Source organism: Chiloscyllium punctatum, chromosome 9 (assembly GCF_047496795.1).
Source record: "Chiloscyllium punctatum isolate Juve2018m chromosome 9, sChiPun1.3, whole genome shotgun sequence".
In the NCBI taxonomy this organism is placed as follows: domain Eukaryota; kingdom Metazoa; phylum Chordata; class Chondrichthyes; order Orectolobiformes; family Hemiscylliidae; genus Chiloscyllium; species Chiloscyllium punctatum.
In genome coordinates, this window is record NC_092747.1 from 25186634 (window position 1) to 25208821 (window position 22188).

A 22188-nucleotide genomic window follows, 5' to 3' on the forward strand; every position below is an offset into this window, starting at 1 on the left:
CTCATGTCACACTATATATAACTCCACCATACTATTCTGTATCTGTAAAATCTTTGTAACAGTCCTGTTTTGACACCATCACCTTGATAACTTGTTATGGTCTCTCTACCTTAATTAGTTTGTACAATTTTGGATAGACCCTCAGCATGCGACTTTTATACCTATCATGTTATTCCATCCATTTGGTTTGTCTCCAGCACCACCTTATTTTTATTTTTTTGAAATTATCTCTCTGCCTCAATTAATTGGATTATAAATCATCCCTTCACTTGCATTTCAGCTGTTGACACTTTACTAACCCTGTCTGACACTTTTGATCACTTGCCGAGGCTTATTATTCACCCTGGTGACACTCCACTCCATTTGTATGATCTTTTGATCTCTCTGCCTATAAATTCTTTTCACTTCACTTGATGAAGGAGCAGCCTTCCAAAAACTCATAATTTCAAATAAACCTGTTGGACTATAACATGGTGTTGTGTGACTTCTGACTTTGTATATTTTCATAAATAGCAACCATTGTTGAAAATATATTTAGTTTTCAAAATTTATTCTAATAAATCACTAAAATATAGTATAAAATCTGCAGCACTAGGCACAGGAACAAGCCGGAAAACAGTTCATCACAATGTGAAGCCCTTCCCTACCTCGACTTTTCACGATCAGTTATATCAGGTTTCAGAAGGCTTGTCAAGGAGCTTCATCACCATGGCTGAAAGTACAGCAGTCCACCTCCAGCCAGTAACCTCCCAGGCAATAAATAATCTGCAGATGGTTTAAGACACATCCAGGAACACTGCATCTGGGCTGTCACAACAGGAGCCAATGACTTGGCGGAAGATTATGCCTCTCAAGAAGAATCTAAATTCAAAGCTTTGTTGTACCTTACAGAGGCAGACACCAACATTGGAGAGGCAAGTGTCCTTATTGGTCATAGTAATGGCTTAAATATTAAAGCCATTCATTATGTAATTCATCATTTGAAGTCTACTCCCTTGAAAACAGTAAAAATGTTCAAAAGCACAATCAGGGAATTAACAATGACAGTGAGAGTGACACATGTTATCCTTAGCAGCATATTAGCATGTCAGCTTCCTCACTATCTCTCAATCAATAGCAACCAAAAAAGAACATTGGCCAGGGCACTTTCTAATTGGCGAAAAACTGGAAACAATGGAGATCCAAAGAGGCTTTGGGGATCCAGGTTAGCGGATCATTAAAATGTCATGAACAGACTGAAGAAATGCAGTTGAGCATTCAAGAGGGCATTGAATGATTTTTGGGTGGCAATGATGTGTAAGGATATAGGGAAAATGCAGGAGATTGAAGATTGATACTAGATGGTGGAGTCAGACTAAATAATAAGAGTCAATGCAGGCAAGAAAGACTGAATGGCCTCCTTCTGCATTTTAATAGTTCTGTGATTCTGTGACAGACAGAAAGTAATCAAAAAGGCTAATGGAATTCTGAAATATATAGGGGTCTAAACTGCAAGCAGGTAGAATTCATTCTCAGCTACACAAAGCCCTGCTTGGAATATGGAAGGAATGCTGTGAGCAGTTCTGTGTATCATACCATCAGAAAGACATAGTAGTTTTGTGTGGAGTGCAGCATAGATTTAACAGGGCAACAGCGAGACTCCACAAAATAATTTAAGAGGAGAGATGTCACAAATCATACCTGGTCTCCTTCTTTTGGGAATGTGATTTTAGTTCCTGGTTTCCAGCCTTGTTTAACCTGAATGGTCAGGATCTTATCCTTAATACTTGAAGTGTGACCATCTTCATTCATAACCTGTTTGAAAAGTAATGAAGTAAATGGAATTGTCATTAAACACTTTATATTATTAACAAAATAATATTGTAATAAATAGTTAAAAATTTAACATGCCCTTAAAAGTTAAATTCATCTTTTTACACATGTAATTATGTGTTTGGAGACTTGCAGGAAATGTCATAGATTCCATGTTTGTTTACCAAGACATGATGTATTAGAGGCTGATGCTATAAGGGTCTGGGAATATCCACAACTTAAACCATGACTTAAACCTTGTGCTTAGTCAGCTGATTGCCACCAAAGCAACCTATCATTAACTTCACAAGGAGGAAATTAAAAACACTGAGTGTTGAATCCTGATTGCTACCCAGTGGATTGTTCTGGCAAGTATGTAAACCAGGAACCTAGGTGTGTCTATAATCAGATCCATGAAACTGTCTTACTAATCCTTGGAAAAGATGGTTACAGACACCACTATATGTATCACTCTATGATTTCCACAAAAACATGTTTAGTTTCAAGTAAATAAAATAGTCCATGATATTATAAATTAATATTATAATACACATTAGAATTTACCTTTTTCAGTATCCATATAACAATCCTCCTCAGCCAATGATTCTCAGAGGGAAAAGCCAGTAAAACAAACAATAACACTTGGAAATGAATAGAGAGTCATACTTGTTCTCTGTTTTGAACTACATAATATGGGTTGAAACAGTATGTCTCAATTGCCAGTTTTATTGATGTTTTCTTTATATGTACCACCTATTACAATAACTAGGGGGAGGCAGTGGTGTAATTGTGAAGTAAATCTGCTGTCCTTATCCAATTTGGTCCATATGTGACTCCAGACCCAATGTTACGCCAATGATTGCTAACAGTCCTCTGAAATGTCCTGACAAGCCACTCAGTTTATGAGCAATTAGGGATGGGCAACAAAACCAGCAATGCCCACATCGAATAGAAGAATAAAGAAAAAATGCGCTATATCATACATACCAGATGATCTGAGAATAAATTTTGGATCAATTCTAAGTTAACTATAGTTGTTGGTCAAACAATAGCTAAAGCACTGTAGTTACACTCACTGAATCCAATTCCCAACAAGTTTCCAATCCCAAGCTGTGCCGTAAGATAAAAATGCAACTGTAATATTCATAGTAATTCATTGAAGTAATATCACTATACCCTGCGTGAAATTTTGATCTTCTTCATGCATCCATGATATAGATCTTCTAAAGACAAATAGAGATCCTTTTCGATAGGGGGATCTTGTTTCTTAACTCCTCGGCCTCGTAGCCCTCCAAATCCCAAACTTACATCTCCTTCTGAATCAAAAAAATCTGCAGAGCAAAGGGTGATAACTTTCAGTAATGGGCATCTGTGGCAGACTACTACATCTAGTCAGTACACTTTTTTACAATTCATTTTGAAACAGTTTCTGTTTAAATTCACTTTGCCTTCCAATTGCTTGCAAAAATAATAGTTTGCCATATTGTTCAATTGCATTAATTAAAGTCATATCAGGCTGTCAATAAACTATGAACACTATAAGATAGATTTTGCAGCCAAAGGTCAGAGAAATTCAGATAGGCAAAACATACAAAAATGTTGGCCAGTTAGTGTATCCACTGTTCTTTGGAATATACTCATATCTTGCCACATATTTTTCACACAATCAAAGAAATTTCCAGTCACATGAATAAGAAAGGGATATTGGCCAAACACAGTCAAATGGGATTAGTTTATTTTGGGAAGTGCAAGTTGGACCGAAAGGTATATTTCTGTACTGTATGACTCTATGGTTCTATAACCTCTAAATAGAGGTTCACTTTAAATATTAAAAGAAGCTTGATCCAAGAAGACCTCCTGAGGGCAGTCATGCCTGACAAGTCATGTTCCTGCCATCTTTGTGTTCAAATTGGAAAATATTCAATTGTAAGTGTTCACATTTATTTGTTCCTTCAAATTATAGAGGAGGAGGTGCAGGATGTCTAAAAGCGCATAAAGGTGGATAAATCCCAGGGACCTGATCAGGTGTACCCTAGACCTTTATGGGAAGCTAGGAAAGTGCTTGCTAGGCCCATAATCGAGATATTTGTACCATTGATAGCCATGGGTGAAGTGCCAGAAGACTGGAGGTTGGCTAACGTGGGAAAGGTGGCAAGTCTGATGTCGGTTGTGGGTAAATTGTTGGAGGGGATTTTGAGGGAGAGGATTTACATTTATTTGGAAAGATAAGGATGGATTAGACAATGGATACATTATGAGTGGCATGATGACTCAGTGGTTAGCACTGCTGTCTCACAGCGCGAGGGACCCAGGTTCAATTCCCACCTTGGGCGACTGTCTGTGTGGAGTTTACATATTCTCCTTGTGACTGCGTGGATTTCCTCCAGATGATCTAGTTTCTTCCCACAATCCAAAAGATGTGCAGGTCAGGTGAACTGGCCATGCTAAATTGCCCACAGCATTAGGTGCATTAGTTTGGATTAGAGTGGTGCTGGAAAAGCACAGGAGGTCAGGCAGCATCTGAGGAGCAAGCAAATCAACATTTCGGGCAAAAGCCCTTCATCAGAAATTGAGGCAGGGAGCCTCCAGGGTGGAGAGGTAAATGGCGGGGGGTTGCTGGGCAAAAGGTAGCAAAGAGTACAATAGATGGATGGGGATGGGGATGAAGGTGATAGGTCAGAGGGGAGGGTGGAGCAGGTAGGTGGGAAGGGAGAGTGGCAGGTGGGACAGGTCATGAGGACAGTGCTCAGCTGGAAGGTTGGAACTGGAGTAAGGAAATGAGGAAACTGGTGAAGCCCACATTGATGTCCTAGGATTGAAGTGTTCCGAGGCAGAAGATGAGGCATTCTTCCTCCAGGCGTCGCGTGGTGAGGGAGCGGCGGTGGAGGAGGCCAAGGACCTGCATGCCCTCGGCAGAGTGGGAGGGGGAGTTGAAATGTTGGGCCAAGGGATGGTGGGGTTGATTGGTGCAGGTGTCCCAGAGATGTTCCTTAAAGCGCTCTGCGAGGAGGCGTCCAGTCTCCCCAGTGTAGAGGAGACTGCATTGGGAGCTACGGATACAATAAATGACATTGGTGGATGTGCAGGTGAAACTTTGATGGATGTGGAAGGCTCCTTTGGGGCCTTGGATGGAGGTGAGGGAGGAGGTGTGGGCATGGGTTTTGCAATTCCTGAGGTAGCAGGGGAGTGTGCCAGGATGGGAGGGTGGGTTGTTGGGGGGGTGGCGTGGCCCTGACCAGGTAGTCATGGAGGGAACGGTCTTTGCGGAAAGTGGAAAGGGGTGGGGAGGAAAATATATCCCTGGTGGTGGGGTCCGTTTGGAGGTGGCGGAAATGTTGGCGGATGATGCGGTTTATGCGAAGGTTGGTAGGGTGGAAAGTGAGGACCAGTGGGGTTCTGTCCTTGTTCTGGTTGGAGGGGTGGGGTTTGAGGGTGAAGGTGCGAGATGTGGATGAGATGCGTTGTAGGGCATCTTCAACCACGTGGGAAGAGAAATTGCAGTCTCTAAAGAAGGAGGCCATCTGGTGTGTTCTGTGGTGGAACTGGTCCTCCTGGGAGCAGATATGGCGGTGGCGGAGGAATTGGGAATATGGGATGGCATTTTTGTAGGAGGTAGGGTGGAAAGAGGTGTAATCCAGGTAGCTGTGGGAATCGGTGGGTTTGTAAAAAATGTCAGTGTCAAGTCGGTCGTCATTAATGAAGATGGAGATCCTGGAAGGGGAGGGAAGTGTCAGAGATGGTCCAGGTGAATTTAAGGTGTGGATAGAATGTGTTGGTGAAGTTGATGAACTGCTCAACCTCCTCGCAGGAGCACGAGGTGGCACCGATGCAGTTATCAATGTAGCGGAGGAAGAGGTGGGGAGTGATGCCGGTAGGGCGCATATGTGTGCCCATGGCTACCCCTTTCTTCTGGAGGAAGTGGGAGAATTCAAAGGAGAAATTGTTAAGGGTGAGGACCAGTTCAGCCAAACGAATGAGAGTGTCAGTGCTTTGTGATTTTTAACTTTTGTTTCCCTGCCACAGCATTCCTTCAGAATGTTCTTCAGGAAATAGTAACAGGACATTTGGAAAGTCAAAACATAATACATCGATGTCAGCATGATTTGATGAAGGGTAAATCATATCTGACTAACTTGCTAGTATGCTTTGGAGATGTAACAAGCAAAGGGGATAATGGGGATCCTGTAGATGTGTTGTATCTGGATTTCCAGAAGAGATTTGACAAGGAACTGCACAAACGGTTAATACACAAGGTAAGATCACATGGGAAATGAGGTAATTTATTCTCTTGGAAAGAGGATTGGCTAATCAAAAGGGGCAGCATGGTGTCAAAATGGCTAGCATTGCTGCTTCACAGCGCCAGGGACTCAGTTTCGATTCCACCCTCAGGCAATTGTCTGCATGGAGTTTGTCTGTGTGGGTTTCCTCCAGGTACTCTGGTTTCCTCCCACAGTTAAAAGATCTGTAGGGAAGGTGACTGGCTATGCTAACTTCCCCATAGTGTCTAGGGATATGCAAGTTAGGTGCATTAGCTGTGGGTAATATGGCGTAACAGGGATAGGGTAAGAGGCTGGGTCTGGGTGGGATGCTCTTTGGAGAGTTGGTGTGGACAAAATGGACCAAATGACCTGCTTCCACACTGTAGAGATTCTATGAGAATAACAGAAAGCAAAGTTGAAATAAATAAGTCTTTTTTCTGGTTGGCAAGTCATATATAGTGGGGTTCCACAGGGTTTGGTCCTTCGGCCCCACCTGCTTACTATATATCAACGTCTTGGATGCAGAGATAGAAGGTACTATAACCAAATTTTCAGATGACACTAAAATAGATCATAAAGTAAGTTTGAATAAAGAAATAAGAAATTGACAAATGGACATGGATAGGTTAGGGGAATGGGCTAAAATTTAGCAGATGAAATTATGTGGATAAGTGTGAGGTTATCCATTTGGTGGGAAGAATAGAAAGGAGGTGAACATTGGTAAGATTGCCACTGTCATTGTACACCCCAGCATAAATTCTGCTCCATCTTTAAACAATTCTCAATCTCAATGTATCTCTCTAAATGGATAGAAACTTCAAAGTGCTTAGATGCAGAGGGATCCCCATTCAGGGATTACAGAAAACTAGTATGCAGCTACAGCGGGCTAGTAATGCAAATAGAAAGTTTGCATTTATTGCTAAGAGAATAGAGTGTAAAAGTGAGGAAGTGGTGCTGCAACTATACAAGGCATTAGTGAGACCACACCTGGTGTACTATATTCAGTTTTTGTCAATAATTGGGTTTAAGTAGAGGCAGGAAGTCAGTGAATTTTACACATTCTACCTTATTCAAATAAATGCTCCCTGCTTCCAAACCTGCCTTGCAGTGGGCACTGAATTTCACATGTTGACACTGGTACAAAAGCAAACTATTTTAAATTCAGATTAAACACATTGATAGAACAGAATAAATAGGTTTATTTTGCTCTATGATGCATTTAACCTAGGACTACGTGAAATATCTTTTAATACTAACATCCTTCATTTAGACACATAGAAAAATATCACATTTGAAAATGTCTCTTACTTGTTAGAATTAATTAATGTCATTGCATCAGCAAGGGACATGACACTTTTGAGTGGAACTGACATGTTACCTACTTTAGTTTCTATCAATATTGGCTCAGCAAAGCCCTGTACCCTATTTGTTCCTAGATTCCAAAACAAAGCGGTCAATGACTGAATTATATCACCACTGTGTGCCTGGCAGCATGCAGCTGACAAGGTGACACATTAATGGATAGCATTTGACTTGGATTGACATCTAATAATAATTTCTATTTATAGAACACTTTTAGTGTAGAAAAACACAATGTCATTTTACAGAAGGAATAAAATTGCTCAAATGATCTTTTTTTTAAAAAATCAATGGACATCAAGGGACGCTGGTAGAGTCATTTTGGGTTTTGAGAACTGTTTAAAGATGGAGCAGAATTTATGCTGGGGTGAACAATGATAGTGGCAATCTTCCCAATGTTCAGCTGGAGAGAGTGTTGCCTTATCCATTCTTTGCCAGGTAGGATGTATGACAGAGGAGGTTGTCAATCTGAAATAGAATCAATTCTCAATAAATAGCTGGCGAATAATAGTACTGAGGCTCATAAAAATATTAATAATGAAATTCTGTATAAAACAAAAATAGAATCAATTTGAAATAAAAACTTGGTGAAGAATAATATTGTATCTCATAAAAAACAGTATTGATAATCAAGTTCTGTATAAAACACAACTATTTCACAGTTGATTGGACAACTTTACAAATAGAATCCGACTGGTCAGAGTTGAATAATGTAAGTTACCACATCATTACACTAGGTTCACGTGATTGTTTCAAATCCATAAGACGTAGAAGCAGAAATAGGCCATTTGGTCCATCAAATTAGCTCTGTCATTCAATGAGATCATGGCTGATCTAATAATCATCCAACTCCAATTTCCTGCCTTCTCTGCATAACCCTTGATTCCCTAACTGATTCAAAACGCGGGGACATCAAATTTGCATTCCTACACCAGAAGCAAAAATCAGGGCTACAGTCTGACTGAAAGAAATTGAAATTTCTAGCCCAAACCAATTTCTTGATGGCTGGAGAAGAGTTTTTAAGGAAGTCAGCAACTTCTCCTAATTAGTGCACTGATTAAGTTAAGAATTAGCATTTTTGATTCCCTACTTTCTGTAAAGATCTTCAGGAACAAACAGTCTTGTTTAAATACCTAGGAGAAAGTGAAGACTGCAGATGCTGGAGATCAGAGCTGAAAATGTGTTGCTGGAAAAGCGCAGCAGGTCAGGCAGTATCCAAGGAGCAGGAGAATCGACGTTTCGGGCATGAGCCCTTCTTCAGGAATCTTTCAGGTTGTTTAAATACCTCTCTTGTTCAGTTTTTTACAGACTTTTTTGGATAAAATTTAATTTGTTTCAAATATATACCATTGTGACTTCGAATTTTAATCATAATTCTGACAGAGAAGGCAAAAAGACAAAAAGAAGACATAGCACACAGTTCCAGTTCTGTCCACACTGCTGATAAAATCAATGTAATCAAATCTTAGTTTTCAAATTTTCAATTGGTCCAGCTTCCATAGCTATTTGGAAAAAAGTACCAGATGTCCATTAAACTTTGTGTGAAAAAAATGTCTTCCTCATTTATCTCCTGAAAAGTTTAAGATAATATTCCTTTTGTTCTGAATTCACCAGCAGAGGAAATAATTTTGTAGCTACCTTACCAAACCCCATAATAATCTTAAAAAGCTTAATTAATTCATATCGCAATTTTTCTAATTTTAAGGAAATAATCTTCATAGTTTTTGTGTGTCAGAGGACTGTTATCAAGGAGTAGGAAAATCTACCCTTATTGGCTAGCACGGCTGCCTCACAGCACCAGGGACGCGGGTTCAATTCCCCCCTCGGGCGACTGTCTGTGTGGAGTTTGCACATTCTCCTTGTGTCTGCATGGGTTTCCTCCAGGTGCTCCGGTTTCCACCCACAGTCCAAAGATGTGCAGGTTAGGTGAACTGGCCATGCCAAATTGCCCAAAGTGTTAGGTGCAAGGGTAAATGTAGGGGAATGGGTCTGGGTGGGTTGCTCTTCGGAGGGTCAGTGTGGACTGGTTGGGCCGAAAGGCCTGTTTCCACACTGTAGGAATCTAATCTAAATTGCAGATGATCTAGCTTCTTACAGTTAAAACAGTAGAATACAAGTCAAGAGAAGTTGCAATTAACTAGATGGCACTCCATGCAAACCAAGTCTTGAATTCATCATGCAGGTCTGGTTGCTGCAGTAGAATGAAGTCATTCAAGTACTGAAGGCAGGCACAAATATCATAATTCAATTTATAAGGAAACAGTGGAAAGTATTTTCTTCAAGCTAAGAGGCTGCCCAATACTACCACATTGGATACTCTGAGGTCATGAACACCACGATATAAAAAAGTTTCTTTGCAAAGAAGAGAATACATTCTGACATCAATTGGTAGTGTATATTTTTTACAAACCGTTACCGATAGGTATATATTTCTAATTTCTAATCCAGAAGATAATGCATGTTGTAATCTGTGTTAATATTACTACTTATTATTATTTAAAATGCTAATGTACCTGCAAATGGATTATCTCCACCGAAGAAGTCCCTGAAGATTTTGTTGGCATTTCCATGAAAGGTATATCCGGTTGTCCAAGCGCCAGTTTCACTAAATTCAATAGGGATCCCTCCTTTCAAACCCTCCTCACCAAATTTATCATAGGTTGCTTTCTTTTTTACTGAAAAAAAAATTGAGTATTTCTCACATTTCAATTTATCTGAATTTCTAAACTTTTAAAATGTTATAATTCTCAATCCTACTAAAATTACTTAGAAAACCTAGTAAGTTAATCTGTGTGATAGATTGGCATATGGTAAGGATCTATTTATTTATGTAGATTTTACCTATATTCCCCCAATGTACCATATATCATCCTGATATAATACAGCAAATAAGGTTATTGTTTACCAATGACTGAAATTAGGCATCGAGTGGAATACTTCTGAATTATGTGTTTCAGGAGATGGCACGTTTGGATCAGTATGCAATTGATCTAAAACATTAATTATAATCAAGTTATAAGTACAATAATAATGCACAAAATACAAACCCTTGGGTAGATTCTGGTCACAGTACAAAGACAGCATACGATAAATATATCATAGTAACCATATTACGGTAATGATGTTCACATGAATCAACTTTGCAAAAACATTTGGCTTGCTTTGGCTGATCATATTTTTCCCTTTTTTTTACAGCTCCCACTCATAAAAACTACAATACTCACAATCACTTAAAACATCATACGCTTCTGCAATTTGTAAGAACTTATCCTCTGCACATGGATCTGAACTTTTGTCTGGGTGGTATTTCAGTGCCAATTTACGATACCTATATGACAGATATAAATTATCAGTAAAATTAATCTCCGTTTCCATTTATTTCCACAAAAGTTTAAGGAGGAAATGCACTGTCCACTTTCATATATGCCATCCTACAAAACACATAAAATCTGATTATAAAATAGTTCAAATAAAGACAGAAATAAAAGCAGAAAATGTTATAAGTATTCCACAGGCCTGACCTCACCTGTGCAAAGAGAAACAGAGTTAACACATTAGGCAAATGATCCTTCATTGGAAAATAAAGACTTCCTCAAGTTGACTAAATGTGTTGAATTCCTTTTCATTATATTGAATCTCTAAATTTTGCCATTATTTTGTGATCAGATTCATCACTGAGTTTATTTTCTATGAAAGATACAGATCAGTAGCTTTACTTGTGACATGTAACAAAGTAAAAGTTAGAATGAAAGTACATGAAGTCACAGATTTCATGTTTAAGTTGCAACTTACGTGGGGACAACTCTGTAGAAATATTGTAAAATGCTGATGGTGGGCACATATACATGTTCATTGAACACAATATTTGTTGTGACAATGGATCAGAACCTCAAAGTATTTATAGACATGTTTAGTCACAGTGTGTTGTTTTAAAAAGAAGAATTGTTAAAGAAAAATTTGGATTTAAATTCAGTGACTATCTGGCAAAGTCCTGTATAAAGCTCATGAAGCACATTTAAACCACCTGGGAAACTTCAATTGCCTTAAACTTAAATTTTAATTGCCTTAAACTTAAACTTAAATTGCCTAGTAAACAGAGTGGACTGTGATTTTTTCCAAGTACAAAGATAATGAGAGGCAGATTGCCCAGCTTAACAGTGAGCCTACATCCTATGTCCTAAAATGCAGACATATTATGTATCGAAAATTACATAGAGACAGTATTAAAAATCCAATTTCCGCTCTACTGAAGTTAATTAAGGGACTGAATGCTCTTGTGTACCATTCTGGGTTTGAGCATTACCATTCTGTGAAAGTTGCAATCAAAGAACTATTCCTCAGTTACCCTTGCTTTGGAGGCAAAGGAAGACCCACTCTCACTTTGAGTGCTGAAAACCAATTAAAAGAAGAATAACAAAGGATAATCTGTCATTCTGAATGTCAGAACTCAATCACAATTGAAAGGCATCTGAACTACAGAATCTCAAACAATGTATAAAACTATGAATCGTGAAACTGATCATCTACCAGTGTCAATGCTACTGGTAACCTCCATTAGCTGCAGGGTTAAGCTATTGCTCTTTGCAAATAATTCAGATACTGATCAATATATTTCTTTTGTTTTTTTAGACTCACCTCTTATTTCTAATGGCTATGTTATGTGTGTTGTATTACTGATCCTTCCTGCATTTAATAATTGATAAACTTACTCCTTTTATTAATTCAAGACAGACTGGTTAAATTGGCTCCTTTTTAAAAACATAACTTTATTTAAATCTGGGAGAAATGTATGAAATGGAAGTGGAGCACCTTACAGCAACTTATATGTATTAGTTCCATTAGAATACCACACTTTGCAAATGTTACCAAACAGAATCTGAATCTGAGCCACATATTATATTAGATGACCAGGGAAACTACTATAACAGTAAGAAGGGATGACATTAGAAGTCTCTTCAAATGCAGTCATATGTTTAGATCTTAAAAACCATAAAGGAGGGATCCAAGATGGCGGCAATCTAGGAAGATCGCATAGCAGAGCTCCGCACCTCAGCGCATGCGGGACGAGCTTTTAACCCGCCCTACCCAGACCACCGATGGAAGCTAATACCTGTTCCTCCAAGGATAGGATCCAAGCCCTGGAGACGCAAGTTCATAATTTGTTTGACCAAGTTGATGACCTTGAGAACAGGGCAGGAGGAAAAACATTCGGATCTTTGGTCTGCTAGAAGGCAAGAAAGGTGACCGGCTGGTGGAATTTATTGAGGACTAGTTGCTGAAATTCCTCAACTTGGAGGCTGGAATGAGAGGCTTGAAGATCGAGAGGGCTCACTGGGTCATGGCTTGGAGGTCAGGTCTGGATCAACGTCCTCGTCCTAACTTGGTGCAATTTCATCATTACAGAGACAAGGAGAGAATCGTGGAAGCTTCCAGAATTTAGGGGAAGGATCTAAAGGCCCTAATTTATGAGGGCTATAAGACCATGTTCTTCCAGGACTTCTCAGTGGCGGTGATCCAGAAAAGAAAATCCTATGACGGTGTCAAGAGAAGACTGAGGGAGCTTGGGATCCAGTACTCTGTGATATCCGGCGGTGCTTTGGATCACCTTAGATGGATTTGGCAAAGGTGAGGACTGCTGGTGCTGGAAAAGCACAGTGGGTCATGCAGCACCCGAGGAGCAGGATTTATACATCTCTGACACATCAGAGAAGGTGAGAGACTTTGTGGACAAATTAACTTAATCTGAACAATTTAATATGTTCAAATAGTAGTGTTGTCTGGGTATGTCTTTGTTTATTCTTTTTTAAAAAAAGGAAGTCTGGTCAGAGCTTTCTTTTCCTATCTTTTTTACTGCTAATATTCTGGTCTAAACTTTGTTTGGCAACGTTTGAGATGTGTACTTTCAACTTCCAAGTTGTTATACCGAAGGATGAGTGGGGGTACCTACCCTTTTATTTTCAAAATTTCCTTATTCACATTGCTATTCCATGGTGTATTTTCTTTCCTTTCTGCCTGTGTTTGGGGTGCAGCTCTAGCTAGGAGGAGGAAAAATGGTTGGGATGGCTAGATGCCTGCTTACAGGCAGCTTATGCCAGTTCAGGTATTTAAATGGCTGGGCTGCAGATTTGGTAGCATGATGGGAAGTTGGCTTTTGGGATGTATAGTTGCTCCCTTTGGGCAGGTGGTGAGTTCCCCTATTCAGCACCATTGGCGCTTTATATGTTTGTTTTTGGGTTTTGTTGTTATATCGTCTTTGATAGCTTTGTAGGTTTGTTAATTGTAGTGGTTTTAGTTTATGTAGTTTTTATGTTTGAAGGATCTTGCAACACTAAGGCTTGACAATTTGTGGTTCGAGTTCCTCCTGTTTGGAATCTAAATGTTAATGCAGAAGGTTATAGCTAATGACTTGATTAAATGGTGTACCTGGAACATCAAGAGGAGTCACTCACCAATTAAGAGGAGGTACTTTTGAGTTTTAGAAAGGAAAAGGTATGTATTGCTTTATTACATGAGACACACTTGGATAATAGGGAACATTTGAAACTACAGCAGAATGGATTTACTTTTCATCTTTTAATACCAGAAGTAGAGGAGTGGCTATATTGGTTAGGAGGAATTTCCCATTTAAGTTACTAGAATGTGTTAAAGACACACACGGGAGGTTTGTAATTTTCAAAGCCCTGATAAATGGGGGGGAAATATAGTATTTTGAATGTTTATTGCTCTGCAGCCCATCTACCAAATTTTTGGTAGATGCATTTGCCAAATTGATCAATCTTGAGTCTCGGCATATCATTATAGGAGGAGATTTTAATTGTCTCATGGATCCCACAAAGGCCCCCCAATACCTACTGTACAAACTAAACAATTAGCAGATCTGTGTGTGGAGTTAGGGTTGGTGGACATCTGGAGGTGTCTCCACCCTACATGCAGGGATTTTACGTTTTTTTCCAATCCACACAATGTTGCACCAGAATTGATTTTTTCTGACCCCTGTGGCAACCCTGGACTTGGTGGCATCTTGTACAATTGGTAATATTACCATCTCTGATCATGCCCCAGTGTACCTGTTGGTTGAGATTAAGGACGTACAGTAGGCCCAAGACACTGGTGAATGGATCCCTTTATCCTTAAGGATAAGTTTGTGGAGTACTCTCTAGGGAATTTCAGGCATTCCTAGACATTAACTCGGGCTCGGTTAGTAGCCCGTCCATCCTTTCGGAAACTGCCAAAGCCTATGCCAGGGGGTTAGTTATTTCCTACTGTGCCAGTGGGAAGCGGCAGAAGGGCGAACAGCAACGTCTCCTCGAAGCACAGTCGAAGGCAGCTGAGAAGGCTTACTTTGACATGCTCCTGTTGGTCAAACTACAGAGGGTTATGATGCAGCGGTCTGCATTGAATTACATGCTCTCGAAGACAGTAAAAATGGAGCTTACTTTCGCAAAGCAAAGGTTATATGAGCATGGTGACAAGCCAGGCAAGTATCTAGTATATCTTGCCAGGAAAAGGAGTGCCCCTCAAGCCATTACGTTAATTAGGGAAGGGTCTGGCAACCTAATATGTGATTCCAAAAAGATTAATGTGGCATTCCAGAGATTTTACTCTAAGTTATACCAGTCTGAGGGTTGTGAGGATGGGTGGGCCAAGAGGCAGTCCTTCTTCAAGGATCTGGAGCTCCCAGGCGTGACCCCCAAACAAATCTTTTCTCAATGCCCACTTATCAGACCAAGAGGTGCAGGAGGCTGTGAAACAGCTTCAGAGTGGAAAGGTGGCCGGCCCTGATGAACTTCCCAGTCAATTCTATAAGGAATTTATAAACATCTTGTCAGGCCCGATCTTAACATGTTCAATGACTCATACAGTCATGATTGTCTCCTGCCATCTCTAAGAGAGGCCAATATTTTGCTTATTCTTAAAAAAGGTAAGGTCCTGGAGGACTATGCTTCATACAGACCCATTTCACTCTTAAATGTGGACTTCAAAATCCTCTCTAAGACTCTTGTGTTAAGGCTGAAGACTGTGTTACCTTCTATTGTTAAAGAGGACCAGTCAGTTTCCTAAAGGGCTGCAATTCCTCCAATAATGTTAGGAGGCTGCTTAATGTAATTCAAGTGTGTTAACAAGTCAATACAGGGATTGGTGACTTCTCTAGATATAGAGAAGATCTTTGACTGAGTTGAGTGGCCGTACCTTTTTTATACTCGGAACAGTTTGGCTCTGGATCATTTGTCAAAATTTAAACCAGGGGTATCTTCAACATATCCCAAGTGCAAGGTCGGTTGGGCAATTTTACCCATTGTCTCTGTTCCTGTGGTAGGCTTCAAACACACTGGAGTGCTGTGGCAGGTGCAATGGAAGGGATTTTGGGTGTAAGGGTGGAGAAGGACCCAAACACACCTGCCCAGTGTGTTCCCTGTAGATGCGCATAAGAAAATCTTTTCAACATCCTCACTTTCTACACAAGAAAGAATATTTTGTTAGGTTGGGTGTCCGAAAATTCCCCGGGCCTGGTGGAAGACTGTTATGGAGCATATCTCCTTGGATTTTCTCACAAGTATGGTACTTATGATATTGTGTCAAATTAAAAAATCTATTTTTCACTAAATATATATTTTTAAAAATCCAAAAAGGAGCAATCATATTGCTGGGACTATACTTGAGGCCCCCCCTCTAACAGTCAGAAAGAAGTATGGGTGGCACGGTGGCACAGTGGTTAGCACTGCTGCCTCACAGTGCCAGAGACCTGGGTTAAATTCCCGCCTCAGGCGACTGACTGTGTGGAGTTTGCACATTCTCCCCGTGTCTGCGTGGGTTTCCTCTGGGTGCTCCGGTTTCCTCCCACAGTCCAAAGATGTGCAGGTCAGGTGAATTGGCTATGCTAAATTGCCCGTAGTGTTATCTAAGGGGTAGATGTAGGGGTATGGGTGGATTGCGCTTCGGTGGGGCGGTGTGGGCTTGTTGGGCCGAAGGGCCTGTTTCCACACTGTAAGTAATCTAATTTAATCTAAAAAAAAGTATAGACAAGGTCTTTTCCCTGGGTTGGGGGAGACCAGAACTGGAGGGCATAGGTTTAGGGTGAGAGGGGAAAGATTTAAAAAGGGGCAACTTTTTCATGAAAAGGGTGTATGGAATGAGCAGCCAGAGGAAGTGGTTGAGGCTGGTACAATTACAACATTGAAAAGGCATCTGGATGGGTGTGTGAATTGGAAGGGTTTAGAAGGAAATGAGCTAAGTGCTGGCAAAAGGGACTAGATTAATTTAGGATATCTGGTTGGCATGGACAAGTTGGACTGAAGGATGTGTTTCCGTGCAGTACATTTCTCTGATTCTATGAATCTATGACTCTAGGAAAGTAAATATGAAGGCAAATTTCAGGGACATGTGAACTAATAAGATGATGATGAAGGTGATGGTTGAGGTGTGTTTTTCTGACTGAAAGTCTGTGTCCAGTAGCGTCCCACAGGGGGTCAGTGTCAGAGCCGTTGCTATATGTGGTTTATATGAATGCTTTAGATTTGAATGTAGGAGAGTTGATCCAGTAGTTTGCAAAACTGGTATAAAAATGTTTGTATGGTAGATAGTGAGGAGAATAAGCTTAGACTGGAGGATATAAATGGGTTGATCAGATGAGCAATCAGTGGCAAATGCAATTCAATCTGGATAAATGTGAGGTGATGCACTTGAGTAGGAGAAACAAAGCAAGGGAATTCATGATGAATAGTAGGACACTGGAATGCACTGAGAATGAGATAGATCTTGGTGTGCCGTGTACACTGGTCCCTTAAAGTATCTGGGACAGATGGATAATGCATTTAGAAAGCATATGGTATAATTACTTTTATTAATCAAAGCATAGAGTTTAAGAGCAAGAACATGATGCTGGAACTGTATAAAATATGGCTTAGATCACAGCTGGAGTGTTATGAATAATTCTGGAATCCACATTATAGGAGGGATGTGATAGCACTGGAGAGGGAGGGAGAGGAGATTTACCAGGATGTTGCCTGGCAACGGAGTTTTGATTATGAAGAAAGATCGGACAGACTGGGGTAGATTTCCTTGGAGCAGAGAAGATTGAGAGGGGACTTGACTGAGATGCTTAGATAGGGCAGAGAGGAAGAAGCTTTTCCCCTTGATGGAGAGATCAATAATCGGGGCCATAGATTTAAAGCAAGAGACAGAAAGTTTAGAGTAGATATAAGGAAAATCTTTTTCACTTAGACAGTGGTGGGATTCTGGAACTCGCTGCCTGTAAGGATGGTAGAAGCAGAAGTCCTCATTACATCTAGGAAGTATTTAGATGTGCACTTACAATGCCAAAACATATAAGGCTGTAGGCCAAGTGCTGGAAAATGGGATTATAATAGATGGGCGGTTGTCTTTGACTGGCACCGAGGCTATTGGCCAAAGGACCTTTACCTGTGATCTCTATGACTCTATGACCAAAAGCTTGCTCAAAGATATATGTATTTAAGGAACATGCTAAGGAGAAAAAAGAGAGATGAAAGGCAGAAGGGTTTGAGTGAGGCATTCCAAAACTTAGGGTCCCAGCACAGCTCACAATGGATAATTTAAATTGGGAATGCTCAAGTGGGCAAAACTAACAGAACACCGAGATGTCTGAGAGTGATAAGGTTGCAGGAGCCTGGAAGGATTACAAAACATGGTCTGCAGTCTAGAATAGTGCCATTACTTGCACAATGGAATCCTCAGAATGACAAGATATAATCTGCTCCTTTCTACTTGTTCTTCTCAGTCCATAACATATCTAAATGCAGGTGTCATGCCAATTGAGAGCACTAGCTCAATAGCTATGGATACCACTATTCATACGTGCCAACAATGATTAGAGCAATTTGAGATAAGTTTGAATCTGAATTACAGGTGATATTAAAATTATTGATTACTACAACACCATTTATATCTAGACAATCCTGTATGAATATTGTGAAATGCCGACAGTGGGCATGATTTGGAGGTGCTGGTGTTGGACTGGGATGTACAAAGTTAAAAATCACGCAACACCAGGTTATAGTCCAACAAATTTAATTGGAAAAGCAGACTAGCTTTCAGAGCGTTGCTCCTTCATCAGGTGATAGTCGAAGGAGCGACACTCGGAAAGCTAGTGTGCTTCCAATTAAACCTATTGGACTATAACCTGGTATTGTGTGATTTTTGACAGTGGGCATGTATACATGCTTATTGAACACAATACTTGATACAACTAATTCCATTTGCTAGCCTCACTTATTATCAGCCTGTACTAATTAGTTATCAAAGAAACCTGCAATTGTTGCAAAATATATAGAAATTAGTCAAGTCAAAGGAAAGTGGAGCTATAAAAGAAGAGAAAGCTAATGTTTAGATTCCCACATTCAAGCAAGATGGGGATAGAAATTGAATGACAAAAATTAGTTCATTAATAAATACAATTCATGAAGAATAATTTTACTAAATTGGCCAAGAACTGTTCATGTTAAAAACTTACGCAAGTGATATGGTACCTTAATACATTAATGCAAAATGGAAGAGAATTAAACTATACCCCTTTTCTTTTGCTGTTACACCATTGATAGTGTCATAAAATGTGAATCATAAAAAAAGGAAATATTTTAAGAGTGTAGGGAAAGGGGTGTCCATTGCCTTTAATCTCACACTCCTGCACCTCAATATAAGCAGCTCTACCTCCAGCTGACACACAAACAGAAATTGCTGGAGAAACTTAGCAGGTTTCACAGCAGCTATGGAGAGAAAGCAAGTTAACATCCAGTGAACCCACTTCAGAACAGACCCACAGCTAAGGAAAGACATGTTTGCATTGGTGGGATATCAGCATGGAATTACTAGAATGTTACCTGGGATCCAAGGACTAAGATATGATTACAAGTTACACAAAATAAGATTGTATTCCATGAAATTCAAAAGACTCAATGATAAATTCATATTATCAGTTACAGCACAGAAAGAGGCCATTCAACACATTATGTCCATGCCAGCTCTCTTCAAGTGTAAATTCACTAGTTCCACTGCCCAGCTCTTGTAGCAATATATTTTTTTCTCCTCTGTTCAAAGTCATGATTGAATCTGTCTCCATCTCCCTCTCAAACAATGTATTTGAATTGTATACACTTGCTATGTAAATATTTCACCTCATGTTGTTGATTCTTTTGTTAATCACTTTAAATCGGTAAACTCCAATCAAGATAAACAGATTCCCTCTATTTATTTCAACAAGACCATCTGTCAAATCATTTGTCGGTCTTACCTTCTTTAAGGGAAATAGCCATAGTTTTGTGAAACTATCCATGTAATCAAGTCAATCAATTCCAGAAACATCTTTCTAAATCTTCTTTCTGCCTTCTCTAAAGCCTTCATATGCTTTCTATTTATAAATTCCATAATTGGGCACAATGCACAAGTTGAAGCTGAACCAATATTTGCTAAAGTTCCATCATATTCCTTGTTTATATGCATTACGCCTCTATTTATCAAACCTGAGGTATCAAATTTCATATTAACCACTTTTTAAATGCCGTGATAAAAAGTTCACAATAGCAAGTGGAGGAAATAAAGTAAATAAAGAGAACTATTTTCATTGAATGGGAAGTGTATGAATGGGCAAGTAGCATAAAGATTAAAACCAGATCTTTCAAGCATGAAATGAGAAAATACTTCTCCACACAAAGTGTGATAGAAGTGTGGAATACTCTTCTACAAAGGATAATTAATGCTAGATCATTCTCATTTCTGCAATGAGAAACTTCAGTAATGACACATCTTGTCTTGGATCCACAGAACAATTGCAAGAAAATACCGATTCATGGGGAAAATCAACAGTTAGACCACATGAGAGGAGAATAATGATTGGTTGGCAAGCAGGCTCTGATTGATGGTGGCATCGCTGTGGAGAATGTGCCGTCAACTACCAGGCTTTGTTTAAACTTTAACTGAGACAGGTTGACTCTGATTCTTCAGGGTATTGCCCTGAGAAATTAACCAGCAGACAGCTTTTACTTAATTTGTTGAGTTGGAATAAACACAGTTTTCTAACTGTCACAACGAACAGGGCCTGTATACTTATATATTCAAGTGCACCATACGTCTGACTAACAATACTAAAGTGGTTATCAGCATAATTCTTCACACATGCAACAAATACTATCACAGACTCATAAAGCCACACGGCATGAAAACAGACCCTTTGATCCAACTCATCCACGCCGACCAGATATCCTTAATTAATCCAGTCCCATTTGCCAACTTTTGCCCATTTCTCTTTAAATCCTTCCTATTCATATACTCATGTAGGTCCCTTTTATATGCTGGAATTGTACCAGCCTCCATCGCATCCTCTGGCAGCTCATTCCACACAAACAGCAATCTCTGCGTGAAAAAGTTGCCCATTGGGTCCCTTTTAAATCTTTCCACACTCACCTTAAACCATATGCCCTCTAGATTTGGACTCCCCCATCCTGGGGAAAAGACCTTGGATATTCACCCTGTCCATGCCCCTCTTGATTTCATAAACCTATAAGGTCACCCTTCAGCCTCCGACAGTCCAGGGAAAACAGCCCCAGCGTATAAAGCCTCTCCCTACAATTCAAACCCTCCAACACTGGAAACATCCTTGTAAATCTTTTCTGAACCCTTGCAAGTTTCACAACAACCTTCCAATAGCAGGGAGACTAGAAATGAACATTATATCCCAAAGGTAGCCTAACCAATCTCTTGTACAGTCACAACATGGACTCCCAACTCCTATACTCAATGAACTGACCAATAAAGACAAGCATAAGAAAGGCCTTCTTCACTATGTCTACCTGGGACTTTCAAGGCACTATGTACCTGCTCTCCAAGGTGCCTTTGTTCAGCAAAACTCCCCAGGACCTTACCATTAAGTGTACAAGTCCTGCCCTCATTTGCCTTTCCAAAATGCAACACCTCACATTTATCTCAATTAAACTCCGTCTACATACCTTGGCCCATTTGCCCATCTGTTCAAGTCTCATTGAATTCTGGTCACTGTCCACTACACCTCCAATTTTGGTCAAGAGTGTGGTGCTGGAAAAACACAGCAGATCAGGCAGCATCCGAGCAGCAGGAGAGTCGATGTTTTGAGCAAAAGCCCTTCATCAGGAATGAGGCTCGCTTCGGGTTTAACACACTGTGGAGATATAAGAGGTACCGGGTTCCAATCCCAAACAGGCATCATTCCTGATGAAGGGCTTTCGCTTGAAATGTCCACTTTCCTGCTCCTCAGATGCTGCCTGACCTGCTGTGCTTTTCCAGCACCACACTATCGACTCTAATCTCCAGCATCTGCAGTCCTAACTTTTGCCTCCAATTTGGTGTCATCTGCAAACTTAATAAGCATACTTCCCATGTTCACTTGCCCCTAAAACACTTATACAAATGACAAAAAACTGTGGACCCAGCACCAATCTTTGTGGCACACTGCTGGTCACAGGTCTACAGTCTGAAAAGCAATCCTCCACATCACCCTCTGTCTTCTACCTTTGAGTAAGCTCTGTATCCAAATAGCTAATTCTCCCTGTATTTCATGTAATCTAACCTTGCTAATCAGTCTACAATGTGGAACCTTGTTGAGCACCTCACTGAAGTCTATTAGAGCATGTCCACTGCTCTGCCTTCATCAATTCTCTTCATTACTTCTTCAAAATCTCAAGTTCGGGAAAGTTGATTTTCCATGCATCCCTCATCAGACTTTGCCTTTACAAATATATGTAAATTATGTCCCTCTCGGTTCCCTCCAACAATC

The 22188-nt window shown here is 40.0% G+C and overlaps 1 protein-coding gene across 2 annotated transcripts in view; it reads right to left on the reverse strand.

Annotated features, from left to right (window-relative positions):
• Positions 1-22188, reverse strand: part of dnajb13 (DnaJ heat shock protein family (Hsp40) member B13) — a 45839-nt gene that overhangs the window by 18035 nt on the left and 5616 nt on the right. For both annotated transcript variants that reach the window (XM_072577068.1, XM_072577067.1), the window contains exons 2-5: positions 10634-10737; positions 9923-10084; positions 2968-3122; positions 1681-1794 (exon numbers count right to left, since the gene is read on the reverse strand). In XM_072577068.1, the coding sequence (XP_072433169.1) occupies positions 1681-1794; positions 2968-3122; positions 9923-10084; positions 10634-10737 (535 nt within the window). The remainder of the gene's footprint in view (positions 1-1680; positions 1795-2967; positions 3123-9922; positions 10085-10633; positions 10738-22188) is intronic.